We start from the raw sequence: 22,158 nt of genomic DNA, 5'->3' as shown, positions 1-22,158 counted from the left end.
AAGATTCTTAGCCCCCCTAATTAATCACTACATTCAAGTTCGTATGGAGCAAGAGGTACTTTTCACCGATGACCGTGTTTTTCCCATCGAAGATTGAAATACATTATTAAAGCGACACCCATGCAGATGTCGGCAAGAGACGCTTCAAGTGTAACAAATTAAAAGTTAATATTGATGTGCCTGCCTACGCAGATGCCACCCAGCACGTACCACAGGGTGATTTACTATGCCGGGCAAACGCCCACGATATGGTAGGTATACCTACAAGGAGAGACTTTTTAGAGGCGAATTTATCGGGCTACCCAATATATCGAAGGCCTCGTCCGAAATAAAGCGGTTCCAGGTACCCATGGGGCGCGCAGCTAAAGAACAGCATTCACTCCACGTCACGTTTTTTCGATTTTATGGCGATTTTTAGGCGCTTCACGCTTTTGGGCGACGATAATTAACTACCTTTATCTGGGAAGTCGTTTCACCATGTGACACCCGAATCGACGACACCCAACAGGCCTTGGTACTTTATCGTACCTTTCTGACACATTCGCCGGCGCCTTTCATGTTATTTATTAGATTTCGCGATTGCACGTCCAGGGACTTGTTAAGAAACCAATTTTTTTTGGTTCAGTTTGGATTTCCCAGAAGTTCCCACAATCTGCTAAAAATCACCCGATTCGCATAAGCAATTCGCACATAAATATTTACATTCCCCCGACGAACTGATTCCGATAATCTTCAGCTAAAACAACGCGTAGGTATTCCTGAACCGAGCTGATTATTTTCAGCATTTTAGTTGTTATTCCCCCAGTACAACGTCTATATACCTGTCGCAGGACAATAGATTTGCGATTGTAGCGGTCTCACGGTCATTGTACGACCTTCCATTAGTTGTCACTGCTCCACATGGACATTGATAAAACCAAAAAAAAAGCAGTAGTTGTTCATTGTCGAGTTGGTTTCTTACGCATGAAAGTTACACATCGGGCAAGTTATAGCCTTAAGGGAAAAATAGTCACACCCGCCGTTGGTTTCCATCCAGATTTTGTGAAGACTTTAATATATTTTTCTTTCCGTTCTATTTGGGAATAAACACACACAAGCAAAGGCGGAATTGCACATTGTTCTTAATTAAAACTAAGTAGAAGTAAAATTCGCTCTTGGCGAAGGGCTCGGACGAGAATCCTTCTTGACATTTTGGTGACAGAATTACTCTCTTCAGGCCGACCTTGACCAAAATGCATGCAGCTTGATGTTTGCTGGCTCTGTCTCTAGTCAGCAACCGAAAATAGTGTGCATTTCTACCCGCACTTGTGCGTGAAGTATTATTCCGAAATAACAGAAAAACTGAACAATCCGCCTCAAACGCATACTTAACGCTTTTACGTAACTCAAACACAAACAGCTGCACGGTGTCGTCGAGAGGAGCACCTTGAAACGTTTCCAATAACTTATTCCTTGAGAAGCTGCAACAAAACGTGGGTATTATCAAAACACGTTTTAATTTATTATTAAATAAAGCTGATCCCGATAATGCAATTAACCGAAAACGCCTTCTCATCGCCAGGGAATTTGTTACCGATAATTGCCACCCATTGAAGAGTTAATTGCAGCTGCTAAGGGACTCGGATGAACCTCGCTAATGGTGGAAAGTCTTGAGCCGCACCGTATCATTAGGACCCCGTGTTTATGAGGTGTGTTTTTGGTTTTGGTTTCGTGTTACAGTAATTTACCATTCCATGAAGGCCCAGCCTTAGAACAATAACGCCACGTCTAGACTTTTTCGCTGTAATTGGGGCCCTCGCGACCACGATCCCCAGGATGACAGTTTCACCTCAAAAAGGCAAAAAACAAAGAGCGTTTCATGGTTGAAAATATCTGGTACTTATAAGGGCAAGGGAAAGCGTGGCGGGTGTAATGTTTCACTTTTGAAGGGGACTGCTGCCAAGTGGAACCAAATGGGGATAAGGTTCCATGGGAAAAGAATGCAGTGTTTTATATAACTCAATTAATTAGACTGTGCTTTACGTAATAATAAGTGCGATGAAGATTTGAGCGAAAGTAACGAGGTGATGCAGTTGTGACGCGAGCCCCTCTTATGAATATTTTTTATCTCTGGCGATTTTCGAGATCCCACCGCCGGGCATGAGCCGCGATTTTCCGGAACCAGTCGGAATTGTTTAAATTTTAAAACGTAGCTTTGTACGGCATAAAACGGTCCAACTTTTTAATCGCCGATGAAGATTTGAGCGAAAGTAACGAGACGAAACGGTCGTGAGTTCCTCTTATGAATACAGCAGTTGACATAATTATGATTATAAAAGCAAGCGCAGTGATGACATATTAATGCCATAATTAACCACAGGCGCGTCTCTTTGCCAGTGAATGTTTGCTTAAGCGCTCTACGAGCTAGGGAAATCATAATAATCAGACCAGGCATTCTTACAGGAAAAGTTGATAGAGAACCGAGATGACGCACTATTCCTCTGCTAAAGGACAAAAGGAAAAATTTACTGAATCGCTGTCCGAAGTAGACGAACTGGCGGCAGTTTACCGTAAAATGTTTTATTACGAGCGAACAGAAATAGACGTGCCAGAAATACATTGACTTACACAAATATAAACAAACAATAAAAATTCAGAGTTCAATAAGCCGCCGGTTCGTTGATCCCTCTTAAGGACTTGCTATCTAGCGAACGTTACCTGAAAATTGCAAAACATCTTTAAGGAAGTATCAGCCAGAAGTAGCTGAGAAAGAGCTGCGTAAGTGTTGCAAATTCGTCTGCGCGCTCAGCTCAAGCTCACCTAGGGGGTCTCATAACTATATACAAACAGCCCCTAATTGTAGACAACTCGGAGGATATCAGAGCGTTTGTTTAACATTTTCAACAAACACACTTTTATTGCGAAAAAACTGGGTAAAACAAGCATTCTGTATCAATTAAGTAAACACAAAAGTGGGTAAATAAAGTAATCAGCTCAAGGCTGCGCACTTTTTTAGGCGGCTTTTCGGCGGTTTTCCATTGCAAGGAATCTTTATCGTTAGTAATATAAGCGTAATGGGCTTTTAAGTAACATCGCTTTAACAGCTATAACGACGGACGGAAGTAATAACGCAGAGTCTCATTTTGTTTGTTGCAGTAAGGTCAGGTTTTATGACTTAACAATAAACGCTTTGAAATCTGACATTTTTTTGAGGTTTCCAATGAGCCGGCTAAATTCGTTGATGGTCAAGGTTTATCCGGTGAAGGTGTTAAGTGTGGGCAAAAAGTCGAAGAAATTAGTTTGTCAAAAAGAATAAAGGCCATAGCAGAGACGTGTATTTGCGGGGATTGATCAGGCAGGAAATTTTGCAGGAATTGCCTTGACATTCGTCTGATGTGTTTGGTACTGTGTTTCCCCGAAAATAAGACCTAACTAAAAAATAAGTCTGACACAGTTATTTCTAATACTTTGGAAAAATCATAAGGGTATAAGCCCTACTCCTAAAATGCACCCTTGATCAACCGGATGACTCGGGGAGTCTCCTTTCCCAGCCTGCGTATTGATCAGGTGGCGAATGGGGATGTGCACACAGTGCCTAACGTAAGCTTGCCATGCTCAATTTTAGTTAATTTACATTCATCCACCGTTTTGGCAATGAAAATCTCAGTTTTCTGTAAGGAAAAAAGTTGCGAAAATGCCAGGAAGTGGAAGTGTAGATCAGGTCGACGACCGTCATTGCCTGAGTTGGAAGACATCATGTTTGAATGGACTGTTGACTAAGGAGTAAAGTGTTTGGTTAATGGTAGAGCTGATATTTGAGCATTTACTCTTGCAATGACACCACAGCTAGTCGTACCACCAGACGAATTTAAAGCATCATAAGACTGTTCGAGTTGGAAGACAGTCAGGTGAATATCGACTTCTTTATATACCTACTCTCGAACGTGATTACTATGGGTGAATCTGCGGTGTCACAAGGGCACTTCAGCGGTTCATATTCCCTACAATTCGTGTCGATGTAATGATCAAAAAAAGTCCCTTCTTTGATCACTTCTGGCGGCAAGAAAAAGGAAATCGAACGTGTTTCGGGTACTTATGTTTTTGAAAGTGAGATTCTGCCAGCCCTCATCGTGCTAAAACCATGAAAAACTTGATAATGATTTCCTCAGGAATGGAGCCATTTAGAAATTATCTGCGTACGGAAAACAGTGACAAGTCGTTACTTGGACGAAGAATCCATGGAGTAAAATAACTGTAAAAAAATGTTAGCGCCCTACGAGCAGGCCACCTGGACCAGAAGAGTTCATTTGAGGAGACTGCTATTGCTCAACATGAGAAATTCAGGCCAATCTTAAAGGAAATTAAAACGCGACGAATGGTGGAAAATCATGACGATGTTCCAGAACTTAAACAAGCATCAATTGTTGTGCATGAGAAATAAGACGTCCCCCTCAAATGAGCTCTGACGCGTTTTTTGCAGCAAAAATTCATAAAAGATCGGGCCTGATCTTCAGGGAAACACAGTAACTGCAGATTTTCAAGTCGAGATGGCTCTATCAATTGGAGAATTATTCAAATTGGCTGAATCCAGATAATTTCCATCCAGAGAAGGTGTCACCAAATTTTTTTAATGCGAAGTTTCGGATTTTCAGAACCATCATCATCTTCAAATAGCGCTTTAAGTTTGACTTGAAGCGCAATTTAACATATTTAATTGCATTTTTTCCAAACATATAATCCTATATAATTTCCTACAAATGGACCCATTTAAAATCACTACCAAGAAAGCGCTTTTTTACGTCAACGTCTCCAATTTATGCCCACCAACTGGACTCTTCAGAACGTCGGAAACTGAAGTATAGACCAGATAAGGAAGATTAGATAATGATCGGGTACCAACGACCTTACGAGATTTCTTGATGAGCGGTACGAGGGAAGCCAAAGAAGTACTCCGCAATTAACCGCACAAAAATGTCTTAATTAATCACCTTAAGAGCGCGATTCCCAGCTGTTGAACATCAGATTGGCACTTTCGCACTAAATTGCCGTGGGGCGAGCCAAAGGGTTTCAGTTGGGCTTCGCCTGAATTGGCCCGGTACCCAACGTCTCTCCGGCCATTCCCATAAGAGATTTATTTATATCCTCGACGAAAAAGGGGCAAAAACCAGAAGGCCTATGTTTAGAACCTACCACGGACTGGAAATGCCGCATATGGCGATGTCGGGTCCCATTGTTTGTCGTCAAACACCATCGCAAACATTGTCCGGTGTCAGTCAGTCCTCCTCGCGATTTGTTCTCACAGAGGCGACCCGATCTATGGCAGACGTTTAGTTAGAGAAAAGAGTGGCCTGAGAACAATGGTCATGTTAAACATCAGTCAGTAGTACCCCGGTACTGCAGGTTAGTGACATTGGCGGCGATTACGCAACGAGCGTGGGGCTTCGCACGGTTTCTTTGGACGTAAGATGGATCGAGTGCCCTCAGGAAGAAGAGAGCAGGAGTTGGAACGTAGGTAAAGAAAATGTAATAGGACCAAAACGTCGAGTCCGACGTAAGTGTCGCAGAGATGCGAAAGCGGTGCTCTTCATGGCAATAAAGACAGCGTTTCGGCCATAACGTCCCGTAATGGTTCTCTGATTCCGTAAGAGATCTTTGCCTCACGATTTCTGGGACTCTTGGTGATCTAAGTAGGCAATTCCGCTAAGTCGAAGCGGCGCAACTAAAAATGCAGTGAAAGTCGAGCTGCCCCTATGCATGGATATTCATAAGGCTTCGGCATGATACATGCGGCGAATTCTCGGTGATATTCTTCGATCGACTTGCAGGTATGAGAATTCGAGTCACGCACCGACGTTAAAGAAGATAACAATAGGAATTAAAACAGGAAGGATATCACGGGGTCAAAGACGAGCTATTGAAACTGGATCAGCCGCTGTCGACCTCGTTAAACCCGTCAATATTTTCATTGTCGGACGTCGACATTGAACGATCTGCGGGGTGTTAAATCAAAACAGCCAGCGAAACATTCGCACACGCTGATGATGATGCGCCGGGGTCAAAAACTGCATCGCCCCAAGGGTCCCCTTGTTATCGACAAACCCGGCGGAATCTGTCTCATTAAAACGGCCATTTTAATGGGACAACATACTTTGTATTTCACCATAATTTATCGCTTCCATTTTATTTAGTGTCTTTATTGGTTTTAGATCACGTTAATGGCGTCTGAGTGGCATCCCTTTTATTAATATCATTGATTTATTAGGTTTGCTCTTGAGACAGAACCACATTTAGCAATTAGAACGACTGTAATTGCGGTTTTATGCGACAAAAATCGCGGAGACCAGCGCGGACGTGAAGGCGGCCACTTGGGCATTGCCTCCAGTTGTTTCTCTCGACTTTTGGCGCCGGTCGGCATTCTTGAGGCACTAACAAGCAGGTCAACACATTCAACACCGCTCATACCTTCTATAATGAGTCTGTGAATGAAGAAGTGAAGAAAATTCGATTCTCACTTTGCCTATGTTTCGATAGGCATCCGCTAGTTTAAGAGCTCGAACGGTATGAAGGGGAATTATTTACCTTGCATGGTTCGATTTTGGTGTCGTACAGGGGATAAGACGGGACATGGGAGAGCGGATGGGCCTTCTTTGACTATTTCTGTAAGAACTGTTCAAAATGTGGCGAGTTTCCTCCAAGTTGCGCATCGTTTCGTACGTGATAATAGAGTCGACAACGAAATGTACGCGAACGCACTTTGCCTCGCGACATCTTTACGTCGCATCATGAACCTCATATGGCATCCCCAAGAGCTGTCAAGAATGTAAGATTGTAAAAAAAGCCAAATTAAACACAAATTTTTGGCAATTCTGCCCCAATTGAACCGATCTTGCTTGGGAGCACTCAAACCCCCACGTGACCACACCTTATATAGTCTAAACTTTCGTCGTGAGATTTAAATTTAGAAACAGTTTTCCACCAGGTATAAGAGTTTGTTCGCGGGTTATATTTTCTTGAACGCTTTTTGACGTGAAAAATTATGTAACAATCAAAAAATTTGTTGAACAGAACAATAAACGTAAAAATTCAACATGCAGCAAAACGGCTGCCCTTTTTACCCTAAGTACCCCGTCGAGTCAATCGGATGCTGTTTATAGATCCGTCCGGCCCGTTAGAAGCGTGCAGGATGACCGGGAGACGCCTCCGATTGTGTTTTGTTTTTTTATGTGTGTGGTTATATTGTTATCAGTTTTTTATTAAGTTAAACCGCAGTTAAAAATAAATTTTACAATGAGAATTAATAAAGAAAATGCTAAAATTAATTGCAGAAATTCTCATTACCCTCATTAGAAGTTGGTAAGCAAGAAGTTTTTGAATCCCTCTTTAGTTGGACCTGGCAGCGCCCCATGCATAGTCTCGGGATATTTTGACAAGTTTCGATTATTACTGCGTTCTAATTAAATCAAAAACATGTTTTCCAAGTGTAATTGTTCACGTAAACCCCCCGGCATCGGGTTATGAATAAAACATATTGACCCTTGAAGACGCAAAGACACATCAGATAGACTGCATCCGCCACCGTATTATATTCCTAAGAGAAGGGCTTTCCAAGCTAAAAACATCAATGGACAGAGATTCATTCCTTTGATATCAATCCTGTGAACCGCACGTAAAAACCTTGTCCTGAAGTAAAAATTCCTCCATACAAAACCCTGAATGTGTCACACTAAAACGACATATACCATTCTATGGGAACAATGCTTATTCTTTCTTCCGTCTTTACTCTGCTGTACCTACCACACAACACATTCTTTATAGTCTTATCACCTACGATATGAGGCCGGATTAAAATACGTCACAGGACAGTCCATTGTGTTTCGTGACAACATATTAACAAACGTGCCGCATAGCTTATGGTAATGGTTTTGTAATTTACGGCGTCGAAAATCCTATGAACGCGTAAATCATGGCCCACTCATAAGAATTCATTCTTATTCATGCCTTATGGAGTCCGTTCATTCATCATAACCGTGCGTTAGGTATACACGTGAATAAGAGCTTTTTTGTCAATTTATTCCCGCTCAGAGTTTTTGCTTAAGACCAGGAATTTGCTTTAATGGACAACAATAAACCTCTGCCAGTTAAAGTCAAATAAATCTGGTAAGATTTACGACTGCTTGGGGATACATTTGCTTCTGCCCAATGGTCTAAGGTCTATGAAATACCCATTGGGTATTCCTAAAAAGTATGCCAAACCAAACAGAAACCCAAGACCAGATGCTGATAAGAACTAATATTTGTTTTGGAGTTTAGTGACCCAAGTGCAATAGGATTCCGATTCGATCCGACGACACGGTGGAATAATGGTATTCCTGGTCACGTCGCGAAAAAATCGGCTTTGTCCGACCCTAGGTCAATTCGCCATTTTGTCACGTACAGCCAATGTACGCCGGAATACTACCATGAAATCGGAGGAATAAGCGCATGAGGGAATATTTAATACTTGGTATGTATATGAATTGGCGTTTTGCGGCAGAGCAAGTAAACCATATGTTGGCGATATTTGGAAAAAAGGTCTAATATGGCTCTTAATATTAATGCCCCAGCAACAGAGTCATCACTCAGCCAGAGCCACGATCTGCATGAGAGGGCATTGTAATGCGCAAACTAATTGTCTGATTTATTATTCTCAAACGTGGGCCAAAACAACATCCGGCTGCACGAAACAAGCACAGTTCTACTACCAGCTTTGGCTATAAAGGAGATATTTGCATCACCACATAAACCTATAAAGGGACTTTGATAATGGAAATGCTAAAAAGTAGCCGGAGTGCCGTTGCAACGCCCACCGCCGGGTGCGACAATAAAACCGAAACACAATCAGAGGAAATGGTCAAAACCCACTTGAATGGGGCCCCCTAGATCTCAGCTGTTGCGCCGCGTCAACAGCTGCCCCTGTCAACCGCAAATGCCTGTTGTTAATTCATGCCTGCGAGACTCTTGAGCCATAGGAAAGGTTCAAAAACAGACTTCAAATCCTGAAATAAACTTTTTTCAAGAGCCGCCTCTGGTTAATATCGCGATAGAGCGCAATTCAGCCAACGAAAGGTGATTTCCTAGTTGAAATTATATAATGGAAAAATGCTGATAAGGAAGCGATAAATTACACCGTTTAAGTGGGTTGTTTTTTCAAAGCACACCATCAGCCCGCAGCATGATCTTCAATCTCCAGTACTACCACCAAATGGCATAGGTAAAGACCTATTTATCACCCGCTTCTTCTTTTTCCGTAATTTATCTTCTCGCATATATCTCGTGGCATCAGTCATGGCCAGGCAATTTGCATTGATGAGCCGAGGTTCAAGGCAGGGTCATCTCGTTGCCCTTTGGATCCTGGAAATGCCACAATATTTGCGAAATTAAGTTTGCTTTCAGATAGGAACGATAAACACGATAAAGTAATGAGACATGCAAATATTTGATGTCGAGATCATTATGATCGTAATTAGCCGCACACATCGAAAGGCCCGTGGTAGACTGAGTGAAGACGTGATTTGTCGCCAGTGTGTTGCAACGAACCGACTTCCATAAAGGGTATAATAGGAATTGTATCCCAAGATACGGTTCCCATGTATATTCATCCAACATTACACGAATGAATGGTTCGGAGCACCCAACAAAGAGCGTCGTGATTTTAATGCAAATAATCATACGTTTGTCTGCAATTTATTATATTAAGCCATAAGGCTGGCGGCTGCTCCTAGAATTTACCCAATGCGGTGCCCCTTTTTAACCTCCAGTACACATATTATTAGGTTTTCCGAAGACTAAAATGATTTGTTTTAGTTGGGACAGTCATGCGCGTCCCGCATAATAAAGGTTAAAGTAGCAAATCCGTGATAAGCTGAGTTTTGCAAATAATGGACTTCAGACTCATAAAGGCAGGCGCTTCTGATTTGGAAATTTTAAGCAGAGGAGTATCGCAAAAGTAGCCTTTTACCAACTTGAAGTCGAGTGAGGAACGTTTTTTTTATTGCTGCTCCCGCGTAAATAGCGATAAGATAATGAGCCATCATGTTGAAGTCACTTCAAATTCTCAAAAATTTTGCACAAGTTAGCCTTGCCAGGTTGAGGTGGTGACGAGTTGGAGGCGGTCGACCGTTTTGTACACGTTTTCCATAACCCTATTTTCCCTCCACCCCCCAAGGAAAACCTAATTGATCATGAGCGCCCCCCCCCCCCCCCCCCTTCCCTCCCTGTGGTGTTACAAACAAGTTCCCTTTCAAAACACATGTCGCACTAATTAAAAGGGGCCTTTTTCAGCAATTAAAATCTGCCTTCAGGAAGAATAATGACCGAGCGAAGTGCTTAAAGGAAATAAACCGAAATGGCGACAAATTTAAAACTCTTTGTCACTTAAAATCTTGGCAACTGAACCAAGGTTAACGTATCCTTGAATTGAATTATTCACGCTTACATTTGCCATTTCGTAACGTGTGCGTGCGATATGTTACACAGTTACATGGCAGTGCACTTTGGTGCTCTAATGAGGGTTTTCGTTCTAAAAATAATGAGCTAAATTTGCGCCGTTTTGGTGACAGAAAGGATGCGTGCATTGCACTAGTCGGCTTGCAATACGGATTATTTCCGAGAACTGCTTAAGCGCTTGCAAGAGCTGTGGTCAAAGGTCACTTATTGCATCAAATATTCCCTTCAATTTTATCGAATTGAAGGCCCGGCCCTGCGTGGGCAGGGCTGGGCCTCCCCTAAACCTCTCGGCATCCCTTTTCCTGCCTAAATATTGAACTGCGCCCCTACGGGGATCGTAATTTATTTCGCAGGTTTTGGTAACCGTATGACCCTTCCCATGCGTCCCCCATAAAACGTACCTGCATTGGGGTGCCTGTGATCATCAGCCAAATCGCTGTGTGTGACAATATAGAAAGTTGAATATTTCAAGCCGTATGTATTAACATGCGCCAAGATTCCATCGTTTTAGAGGTGACATGCAAAGGATACGAGTGGAATTCCACTTAAACAGATGAGATTAGATACGCGGTAATTAAACATTGTATGGTGTATATTTAATAAAGCTATCACATGTCTAATCGCAATTTACATATCGTTAAGTCGCAGGAAGGTTTGGGAATAATGAATCACTTTAAATTAAATTAAATTAATTTCTTAATTTAATTGATAAATGCGTAGACAATTAACGCTGCCAATTTTGACTTGGACCGGGCGACAGCGCAATGGAATTAGCACAAATTCGCCCAAATACTCTCGAATTTTCTAGGACACCCACAGTAGCATTCTCCTAAACACTCGCTGATCGGGGGCCTCCGCTTTTACATCGAAAACTTCTTAAACATTTTAATTAGTTATTATCGTCGCTCTATGTCCGTAGCCCACGCCGCAGATTGCGGCTGAAATGATCGTGATTAACTCGAGCAGGTAATTAAAGCCTTTATATTAGAAAGAGATTAATCCACCCACTGGAAACGAGCCGCCCATGTAGGCCCAAGCGCCATCTAAAGGCCAAACTACTTAAGCCCGATAAATTATCTAAGCTGCGCGGCAATAGGAAATAAAACAAATAATGTGTCTACCGCAAATAACAGTTTCTCGAAGCTTGTGTGGACCAATTTCTGGTGTAGTTATTGGGGATTTGTGAGCGGCATTTTGGCGGCTATAAATAGTCCAGGTTGCATTATTAAAACTGCAACGCGTAATGTCGTTATATCAGAGAATGGAGTGCGTGACAAAATGCTCAAAAGAACAACGAGAGCGCCATAATTTTTCTTGTCAACTTGTCACCAGGTGTCTGCGGGCTAAGGCGCTAAACATTGGCGTGAAATCATAATTGCGATGGCTTAAATTACGGAGCAAAACAATGCAAGCCACTCCTCATTGCTTCATGCACACACAACCGTAACAAGATATTGATTTTTGTCGTTAATGCTTCTTAACAGTGACACCGTAATGCTTAGGGCAAACACGCGCGTTCGACTTACAGCATTGATCAAGGAAATTATCACAGTCCAGATATGTGACAGCGTTGCGTCTGTTAATTGTTTCTGAAAATGACAGGTAATGTGTTTGGAGCTGTGCGCAACCTCTCTTGACAAGTGGCTGCTCTTGTAACAAGTGTCATTATCAACTGTTCGAGATTTTTGTTTGTTGTTCATATACCTGTTGATTTATTGGTCTGCATTAATCACGGATTGCTAACTACAGACGTTGTCCCATGCCTGGCGCCTACTCAAATCTAGGCCATCGAGATTAATGCAACTCTGTCCCATTGTGCTCTTAATTAGAATTATAACACACCAAACAGAAATTAGGCCGATGCATTGCGTAAAATTTATTCAAATGCACGCATACCTATACCCTGGCATTTCGATTATTGATGTTTTATGTATCGCACCTTAACATTTCCCCGATACAATAGACCATTTTTCCATCTCTAGGACAAGAACGGGAATTTGACATTAAACTCGGCCCCACAATATCGTCCGAGATATGCATTCGAATAAGCACTTTGACCATCAGAAATCCTCTTGAGAGCGTGTGTGGGTCCCCTACAAGCTCGCGGTTCCCATAAGTTGTCGATAATTGATTATTAAAGTTCTCTTTCTGGCCATCTCTTCGGTTATTTACGAAGTTGTCCCAAACGCTTTGAAGAGCCAATAAAGTGCTTTGAATGGTCCATTTGGGTTGTTCCAACACGCCAACGATGAATTTTTTATGGGTATTGGGCCCATATGCACCTGGAGCAATGTTTTTACAGGCGTGGCCTCTTATTCCCTTTGTGCGTTCAGGAGACTACTGGTTTTGAGCAGAAGCATGTCGAGTGCTTCAGAACGCATTTTCAGACCCTCAATGAACGTATTCATAAGTTGGTCGATTTTAGCAAGAAACAGAAATTAAGGAAGCATTTTCAATTTTTTCTCTTTAAACTCTCATTTGCCGTCACTGTTCGCACGACCTATGACGCAAATGAATGTTAGCTGCGGTAACTTTATTACCATCTTTTTCTAATGCACACTCTTAAATAGACATGGCAAATGTAACGTACGTGTCAACTGCCACCAAAGCCTACTTCACTACTTAGATAAGCAGGACCACTGCAACAACTGTGGTTTGCGCACAGGCCCAGATGTGCGATGGATATAATCTGATGACAGTGACACAGTGGTGGCAAATTATAGTTTCATTAGTCAAAACGGCAATTTTTCCTCTAGTGCCATAAATTCGCGTCTAAGTTCTACAGGTATCTTGAAAACGATGGGAGATACGAACAATTCGTTTACAAGAGAAATCTTTAAATACCCCCATGGAAACAATGTTTTGAACATCCAACGTTGGTTACTTTGACCATAATTTTAATTTCTTTAAGCTATTAATAAGTCGATTTCGTTCTCATCTTAAGAGCAAACATTAATCAAAAAAGCTTCTGGTTTGCCGCTGCCAAACTGTGCGGTCCCAGTGACGTCTTAATCTAGACAAGGCGCCCAATTTGCCTAAAAGCTTTCCCGGAAATCGAACTTAGATTAACACGTAAAAGTCATACACGCTGTTAATTACCCAGGGGCTCCGCCCTTCTTAATGCGTTCCCCGATGCACCGTCAAAGACCGGAATTAGGATGATTAATGTGTTTGCCGGGATCTTGGTGAAATTGCAGAGTTTTGGGGGCGTCGGTCAGTTCATCATCCGCTACCTATAAGTGAGAGGGATAATGAGATGCGCAGACGAAAGTCAATAGAAGAAATGGGACCCCCTACGTTGGTGATGGTACCTAACGAGCGACGAAGTTGCATGGTCACGGGCGCCGAACTCTCGATTGTTGACTGCGATGGGACTAATCTCGGCGAAAACCAGCCTAAGAAACAATGCTCATTAGATGCCGCGCCCCGCCCATCTTGTTAGCGAGCTACCGGAATATTGATGTTAAAGCGACGATGACGCCGCACAGGTTCCTGATCAGCTATCTCTCGAAACCCATAAATTTCCTGGAAAAATCATTGACCCTGCCGGACCATATGTCCGGTAAAAAATATATTAAAATGCAACATAACTGCTAACAGGTGGTTCCATTAGGCGTGGGATTGCCAGATCTTCATTGAAGATACAAGCCATCTTATTTAAAATAGACTGCGATGCTTATCTGATGTGTAAATGGTGATCGGGCGTTCAGATGGCACCGACAACTTGACTCGTAAAGTATCGAAAGTCCGTCTTGGCTGCTTAAATAGAAAATAGAAAGTTTCTTCCTTGTTGGTTGTTTTTGTTTCGAGTGGTTTTAATTCATTTGCGCCTTTTCTATCCCCTCTTTAGACTCATATCATTCCCGCCATGATCATCAAGAGGGAACGCGCCCTCAAGCGATGGCAGCAACATTAGGGGAGCTGCCTTTTTTTCCTCCTGGCACTTAAACCAGAAATTGCCTGCGAATTAAATTAAGGAAATACGCAAATACACCTTTCTCACACTTGAGTCAGACTTTAATATCAAACAACGCAAGTAGGTTTATTACCATAATCTAATCTAAAGCTATTTCTAGAGTAGATTTAAGTTTATTGCGTGCGAATAAATCGAGAAGCTTGTTTATTTGGATTTTCATGGATAATACAGTTTTTCTTGCCCTGCAGTAATATTGCTAAGCGTTTTACCTCTCTTCAGATGTTGCGTAATCGACTTCTTTTGTTTCAGGTAAGGAGACTTTCGCGTCCTTTCGGCCCCAAAATATGATGTGTAAGTAAATATATTTGAGTTTAATAGTAATTCTTCCTAAAGGCCATTTTTGGAGCTGATTCTTGACTCGATGGTGAAAGCACGACACACTGTTAAAAATATAAACATAAGTTGCGCTGATAACAGTGACGTGGCAAGAAGGTAAACAGGGAAGATAAATTAACGAGAATCTTGACTCTGACAAAGCCGTTGAGAGATAACGATAAGTAATAACAAATCCAGTCTTTCCCTCGGTAATAGTTTATGTAGGTCACTGCAGTTTCATGGCACAAAATGAACAATCTTGCACCGATAGTTTTGGGTAATCTCGACGTATTGCGACCCGAGTCATGCCGATTTTTACGTGTAATATTCAAACACGCAGAGTTGCACAATTCTGCGAATACTTCAAGGCCGGTACAGATTGCCTTAAAACTATTTTAATGGGTCAGTGTTGAGCTGTACCTTCTCGAGAAAAACGCGTTGGACAATGAAAACGGTATGATCATTTCCTGTCTCCCTAGGCGCAGCAAAAACATTGACCTAATATATTAGCAGATTGACAATATAATATTGAGTAATTACTTCGCCTCGATCAGAAATAAATAAGTGAATGAGTCACTTGTAACGTCGGCCATATGCCGTGTAGTATAAGCAATTAAAATAATTGCCGTGTTGAAACGTTTACTATACTAATGCATGTAAGAAAGTATCATGCCTCACACCTTTAGAATGGCCATGTAGACTGGAAAATGCCGTTCGGTAAACCCCGAATAACATCGTCCCTTGTCTGTGGAATATAAATGGCTTATCAATTGAACATTGATTTTTGATCGATTCGTCTATCGAACTGGCAAGACAGGCTGCTTGTACCGGCCATATGGCCTGTAAATTCCTCGGGGCTTCTGCCCTGTCGGGTTCCAGTGCTTTTTGTTTGTCTGACGGTTCTACTGAATATGGTTCTATAAGTACACCATATTATGCTCATCTATAGGCAAAAGCATGACAGGTATGTATGCATGTTCATTATCCAGCATACAAACAACCAACTCGATATTGCGATTTACGCACTAATACGTACAAAAAAAATTGTGCAATTCGCGACTTCCTAATGGGGATTAATAACGTTGATGAACCGAAGACTGTTGATTTAATCCGATAGATATTGATTCTAGAAAAGCCTCGTTTAACTCGTCATTAGCCCCATGGAGAGAAATTTTCTTATAACACATCGGCAATAGTGATGCCGTTTACTGGGGGCATTTTCAATTATGAGCTGCTGTTCATTGCATAAAGCGAATTGCATAAAGTGAAGAGATGATCGTCAAGATAATCGATAAGGGTCCCACAGAGGTTGAACTGTCGCCATTTCCTCAACAATATTTCACAGAAAATGCGGAATTTCTTGCAGACGGTTCCGCCCACCGCGGGTACTCAATGAAAAGGAATAAGGAAAGTCATCGCATGTAAATCATTCCCGAGATGATAGTGGGCAGACGCAAATACCCGTTTATCGAATGTAAATACTCTGTAAATTAGGAAATATATTATGTGTCCAACTAAGAGTGAATTTACAGGCTGCCGGTAAGAGCACTTTCACTAATCATTTTTTCGGCAATATAGTTGCGTAAAACGAGGGGTGATTTATTGCCGGTTGTGTCCCATTAGTAGATTAGCGTGACACCCACAGTTTGGCATTAAAACTGACCATCTCCTGCAAATGGCACAAGGCCGGCGGAGACGAGGGAGAGAAAATGGGTGCCTGGCCCTCGATTGTGTAACCTGCCCCCAGGTATTGTGCATTGTGCTGAAATTTATGGGCTGCAATCTTTCAATCAAAAACGTCGATACCACCTCGGGGACTCGGAAATATTGATCGACCAGTACGACCAGGAAGAAAAACCGATTTTGTCTCCTGATAGGGGATCTGAGTCCTTTCACTTCATTGGACACCTACAGCCGTTTTTGCTTTCCCTGGCTAATTATAGGTAATTTTCGTGATTTGGCTAAGTTAGATTACCGAACGCGAGGGTGGTAATTAGCGGAATAGGAGGAAATGGATAGCTGGGGAAAGGTGCGATTTTTCCATAGTGCATACCCCAAGTCCTTTTTGAAAAATCCTGCGTGCAGATATGGAATACACCTTGCGACACTGCGGGGCAAATTGTTGCGAGTAACTGAGCAACAATGTGTATGTCATACCTTCCACAGTTAAGCTCGGTCTTTACGTTTTGGATCATTTTTGTTGGAAGTGATTCAGAGATCAATTCGAGGCAGTAAAGCACAAGAGAATCGTTGTTTTCAAAAATAATTTCAAGATTTTTACCAATTTTGGCCGTTAAAATTGACCTTTTCGCCCACTGCAGCATCAACTTCTCTCTGTGTCTCTGAAAAGAATGTCAATTGTCCTCAATCAAAAATCATACACTCGTCCTTGTCTATTACATGCGATGAAAAATAAAAGATAGCCGTATTTTTATCCTGGGGCAGGAAATTAGGGGGGAGTGACAAAGGTGGCTGTGATCATTACAACCGTCCAATACTAATATCTGACCTCGACGGTTCGGTGACTATGCAAGATATATTTGAGTTGTTATAATTGGGTCCTGCTCTCATTTATGTGCAGAAAAAATCTTAAACTTCGATTCAAGAGGTTTTTTTTAAATCAACCTCGATTTTACGTCTCTTGAATGGTGTCTAATGGAGCTTAACCGTTTGCAAATCCTACGCGAATAAAAAATTGATTTCGCTTATATAATTTACAATGACGTTTTGATTGATCTAACACGCATGCAATACTGGGTGTTTACACGTGACATGTCAATAATAATTTAGGATTGCATAAGGTTCCAACGATAAACCTATTGATCTATCTCTCCTGCAAATGATTTGTTTGTTGTCTCAGGTGAGTTGCAGCCACGCCATGACTCAATGATCCACAAGAAAATACAAAAGGCGTTCCAATTGGCTGGCCAACAAAAAACTATGACCACTTCATTAGCCGGCGGTCGTCTCTAGAACTGCGGGTTCTCCAACTGGCAATTATCGATTTATAAAAGTACCAACGACTATAAATTATATCGATGCCGTATAATTTTAATATTTCGCTCTTAGATAATAGAAATTATCCCTTCTCGGGATGGAAATTATTGCCTTGTTGTGACAGCCAGTGCGTGTGCTTTTTCCAATTTCACTGCGATAAGGGATTGAGGTACTGCATTAAGATCAATATTTATGTGTAATGGTGGTACTTAGTGTCGAGGCCTGCAGGGGTATTTATATATTCAAAGCAAATAATGTGGATTGGTAAATGCGGAGTGTGTGTGTGTCGGAAATTATTTTAATCTTGACCCTATGGTTGATTCGATAGGCGTCCATCTTCACAGAAATAATCTAGAACATTCTGGAAACAGTCACATCAATGTTTTTAGAATTCGAATTTGATGCACATAATGGAAAAAATCCCCTCCAAGAAAGTACTCTCGATGACGCAGCATTTGCGTCGCTTACGCGCTGTTTTTTTTTTCATCTGGAAAGCGCCCCAACTCGTTTTGACGTTGACAATTTCAATTGTTTAATCGGCAACAACTTCGCTGTCACGGCTGCAAAATCCGGGCGTTTCAGCGGAAGAAACTTTCAAAACTTCATTTTATATCTCGTTGGTGAGTTATTAACGTGCAATTGCACAATTTCAAGGCGCACTGTGTCCGAAAATCGTAGAAGTAGCAGCGGGTTAGAGGGTTGTTCGCCAGGAAAAGCATTTGACCTCCTAGACAGGCCTGTCAAAATGAGATAATAAAGTGTAGTTAAATATAGTAGGTTCAGGTAAAATGGGCGTAAGCAAAGCTGTGATATCCAAATGTATTCTCTAACCCATTGAAGTCCTAGGCGTCCCAAACTCTCTGATTTTTTTCCGATTTTTTGGGCACATTTTTGAGATATTTCTTTGACCTTCTACGCAGTTCAACTTAAATCTTTATGGTACCTTGATCTTTACGCGATTAAGGTGATACCTCTTTGAGTGCTGTGTTAGTTCACGTTAGGTCACTGCTCTGTTTGGTTCAAATAAACCTGCATCTTCTCCCCTTGGCACCATGCCACGTGCCATTGAAAATTCTTGACAATAATCATCGCTTATCCCAAACCGGGAGACAATAACAAAGTACCTTGAACATCACGTTATCTTATCAAGACGATGCATTTATAGCTTCTAATCAAACATAATCGCTTGTGTTTCCATTTAGTTGTGGGCGAGTACATTGCTTACAAGTGTTTTTGAAATTCCTATTGTTTAACTACAATGTAAGTAAATAGTACCAATGTAGTGGGTTGCGATACCGTTAGGTGCGTATTCATAGTGATATGTCCAACGAGTTTTGTCCGGACACTAGATATCTACTGCTGCTGGGCCCGAATTCGGTATACCTTCAGAAAATAATTAATTAATTATTAATGGAATAGACTGCTGATTCAATGGGGTCCGTCCATGTCCGTCACTTATTTTCCATGTGCTGAGGCTAAATTAGCTCGGTCAATCGTCCACTTTTGGCAGGCTGCGAATACTATTCGGGTGGCAAGTTGACGCTTTTTACGAGCGATGCGCGACTTCAAGAACGATAACAAGATTTTGTCTCTTTAATAAAATTCTCCCTCCCAAATTCGGTCCTACGTTCCCTAACGGGCACCATGAGAGCTGCCACTCACGGCCTTCCTCCGTAGGTTTGTTTCAATCAGATATAAACCACCGGTGGGCGGTTCACCATCAGGCTCTTTTAACCACTATTAAACCTTATCGCCGCACTGCATCTCACTTTCACTATGCAATATTTCGTCTGTTCTAGCTTTTGACTCTTCCTTAAATCAAATTATTCGCACCTGCCTCAGGTGGTACCACTATTGGGTCAGCCAATCAGAAGGCGAAACATTTTTGGTGGTCAGCGGAGGATTCATTCAAACTCTAATATCCTCTCGTTCTAGAACGAGAGGAAGACGGCGCTGGTACCGTCGCTTCGCGTCTATCCAACAATCAACTACTGTATGGTAAATGACGATAATATTTAGAATTCAAGTGATTCATACATGAGTAACTCTTGTTGCCCGGTTCAAAGCAAGTGCAGAGCTATGGAGCTCGAAGAGGTTGGAGCGGTGACGATGCCGCCTATTTTGTCTCACATGGCGCACTGCGTGCATCAATAATGGCTATGAACCACCCCGAAATCGGAGATTTAACCATTAAGGTACTTCCAACGCCAAGCGGCGGCCCATCCACCCAATTGTTCTTCCATGCGGTTGCGCTGTTGCCACGTCGCAGCATCGGCTTTTCTATACGCATGAGACTAAAACAATTCAGTTTAAAGTCTACCAATATCGCGTACTGGCTCTCCGATGGTCGCACCTCGCGTAGGTCTTCGCCGACCTTGACGTAATAGCACTTCAGTACTAGAGTGTTCTCGGGGGGTGAGTGGAAGCGGGGTAGTTCGCCGGGGGGTGTTGCACAGTTAGGCAGGATGTACGGTGGTTCCACGAGGAACCATACCGATCCCAAAGGTATGTTGCGGCTAGAAGGGAGGGTGGTATGGGCGCAGTTCCGTAGAATCGTTTAGGGCCGAATTGTTAATGTGTACCATCAAGCTAGTTCCCGTACGGAAAGCGTGATTCTGATCGGTACCGTCATCAGCGTTTCTATGGATAATTGCTGGCAGTTAAAGTTGACGGGATGTTAATGGTTTGACCCTTTTATCGGTTTTGGCAGGTGCGCTTTACGTTTCGTTGCCTGCTGGAGACTTCTCCAGTTATCACGGAAATTCCTGCTGATGCTTCTATATTTAACGATTTGCTTTAACGTCTCGTTACTTCATTACATATTTATAACGCATTGCAAGCAATAATATCGCAAATTGCCTTATTAATTCGGGTGAAAGGCCGCCACAATAATCCAGATGTTCACTCGATACTTATTGCATTTTTATTAATAATAATAATAATAATAACACAGCGAGGTGGAAACTATTCCACGTATGTGGAGTTGTGTAGACACGCCATCGAGTCGTATCGGTGACCTTCGTGCAGCCTAATTAACAGTCCATATCGGGCTACTTTAATACGATTTCGTAATTATCCTCCAGTGCTAATGTACACAATTTTTAAAGGCGTCTCCAGTGATGTGACGAGCTCGCTTCCACGGCCCTGAGGAGTCATAGTTTTCCGCTGAAAACCATCTAAGCTTCTTATCGTTCTAGATTGACCTAGATCCCACGTAGGAAATACTTTTATTCGCATGCCTGTCAATTCACTAATTTCCGAGATTATTCACGAGCGGTCGGTAAGAGCCACAGTCAACTAATCGAGCCCAAATTGACTAATCAAAAACAGGAGGTCCATTTTTCAATTGAACCGTCCGGTTTTTATGGTACCAAGAACGATGAGACAGCCAATAAACGGCACGCTCGATCAGTACCGGCCTCACGGGGTTATCACCTGAGTTGCCACACAACCAGTAATTGATGTAAATAGTGACCTTCGCATCGGTACCACTTAGAGGTAGTTTTATGTAGGGATTTAATACAGTTTTTGTTATACGGTTTTGTACGGTCCTCTCTACACGCCCTTGTCAAATCAACGACGTTAAACTCGGTTATCCTCGGGTAAAATCGAGCCGGGACCCGAAGTCTCAGTCGCGAAAACCGTCTCATTGGCCCGCGTTTCGGCCCCCGGGGCACCATCAGACTCGCAATGTATCGACAAAATTTAAACGCGCTAAACCGCACATTAAAATCTAATTTTTTTATATTCCTAGTTCAGCGCGTCTGTAGTTTGAATGCGTCTGGCGGAGCCCTCAGGGCGAAATCTCGGGTAGCGCAGCCAATGAAGAGGTTGCCAGTGCTTAGGTTTGGAGTTTCGACTCAATGTGGTTCGTAACGCGGGTACCTCTTCGAGAATAATGGACTCTTGAGTTCGTGGATTGTCCCAGCGCAACATCGATTTCCGTCAATTGCGGACATTTCTCGAACATAACTGGCCCTGTATCGAGCCGAGGTCTTCCATGCTAAAGTATAAAATAGTCATAGCGTTCGTAGATATTCATGCACAGTGCCGGCCTTACGAGGGGGCGAGGTCGGGCGGCGGCCTTTCCTGGGGAATGGGCGGAGGGGAGGGGGTGGTTAAAAATTTCGTCGGACCGGTCAAGGCCGGTCCTGCGCTTGATCGGCAATTCATGCTCTCCATTACGAATGACAAAATGTGTGAAACTATTTTCGAAGTTGCTTCCGGTCCTGGCAGTTTATTCACAGACGTCACAGAACCCTTTTTTAAACGTTTTCCCGTAACCCAAAGCCAAAACGGCGCTGTCTGTTTGTTTTTTCGAATGCACCCGACGCAATTAAACGCAATCTGCCGTGCACATGCATGCTGAATAAACACAACCCGGTTTTCCGAATAAACTAACTTGT

The 22,158-nt window shown here is 42.4% G+C and overlaps 1 protein-coding gene across 4 annotated transcripts in view; it reads left to right on the top strand.

Annotated features, from left to right (window-relative positions):
- LOC136415733 (uncharacterized) overlaps positions 1 to 22,158 on the top strand; it is a 41,142-nt gene that overhangs the window by 4,314 nt on the left and 14,670 nt on the right. Inside the window, exon 1 of one of the 4 annotated variants that reach the window (XM_066400506.1) lies at positions 18,880 to 19,012. The exons of 1 other annotated variant lie outside the window; for it this stretch is intronic. Coding sequence is in view for 1 of the 3 variants with exons in the window: in XM_066400504.1 (XP_066256601.1) it covers positions 20,218 to 20,257 (40 nt within the window). In the remaining 2 variants the exon portion in view is untranslated. Of the gene's footprint in view, positions 1 to 18,879; positions 19,013 to 20,115; positions 20,258 to 20,394; positions 20,463 to 22,158 lie in introns of those variants that run through there. 2 more of the 4 variants (XM_066400504.1, XM_066400507.1) reach the window with 2 other exon arrangements.

Source organism: Euwallacea similis, chromosome 20 (assembly GCF_039881205.1).
Source record: "Euwallacea similis isolate ESF13 chromosome 20, ESF131.1, whole genome shotgun sequence".
Taxonomy (NCBI): Eukaryota; Metazoa; Arthropoda; class Insecta; order Coleoptera; family Curculionidae; genus Euwallacea; species Euwallacea similis.
This window is presented reverse-complemented; position numbering and strand designations above follow the sequence as displayed.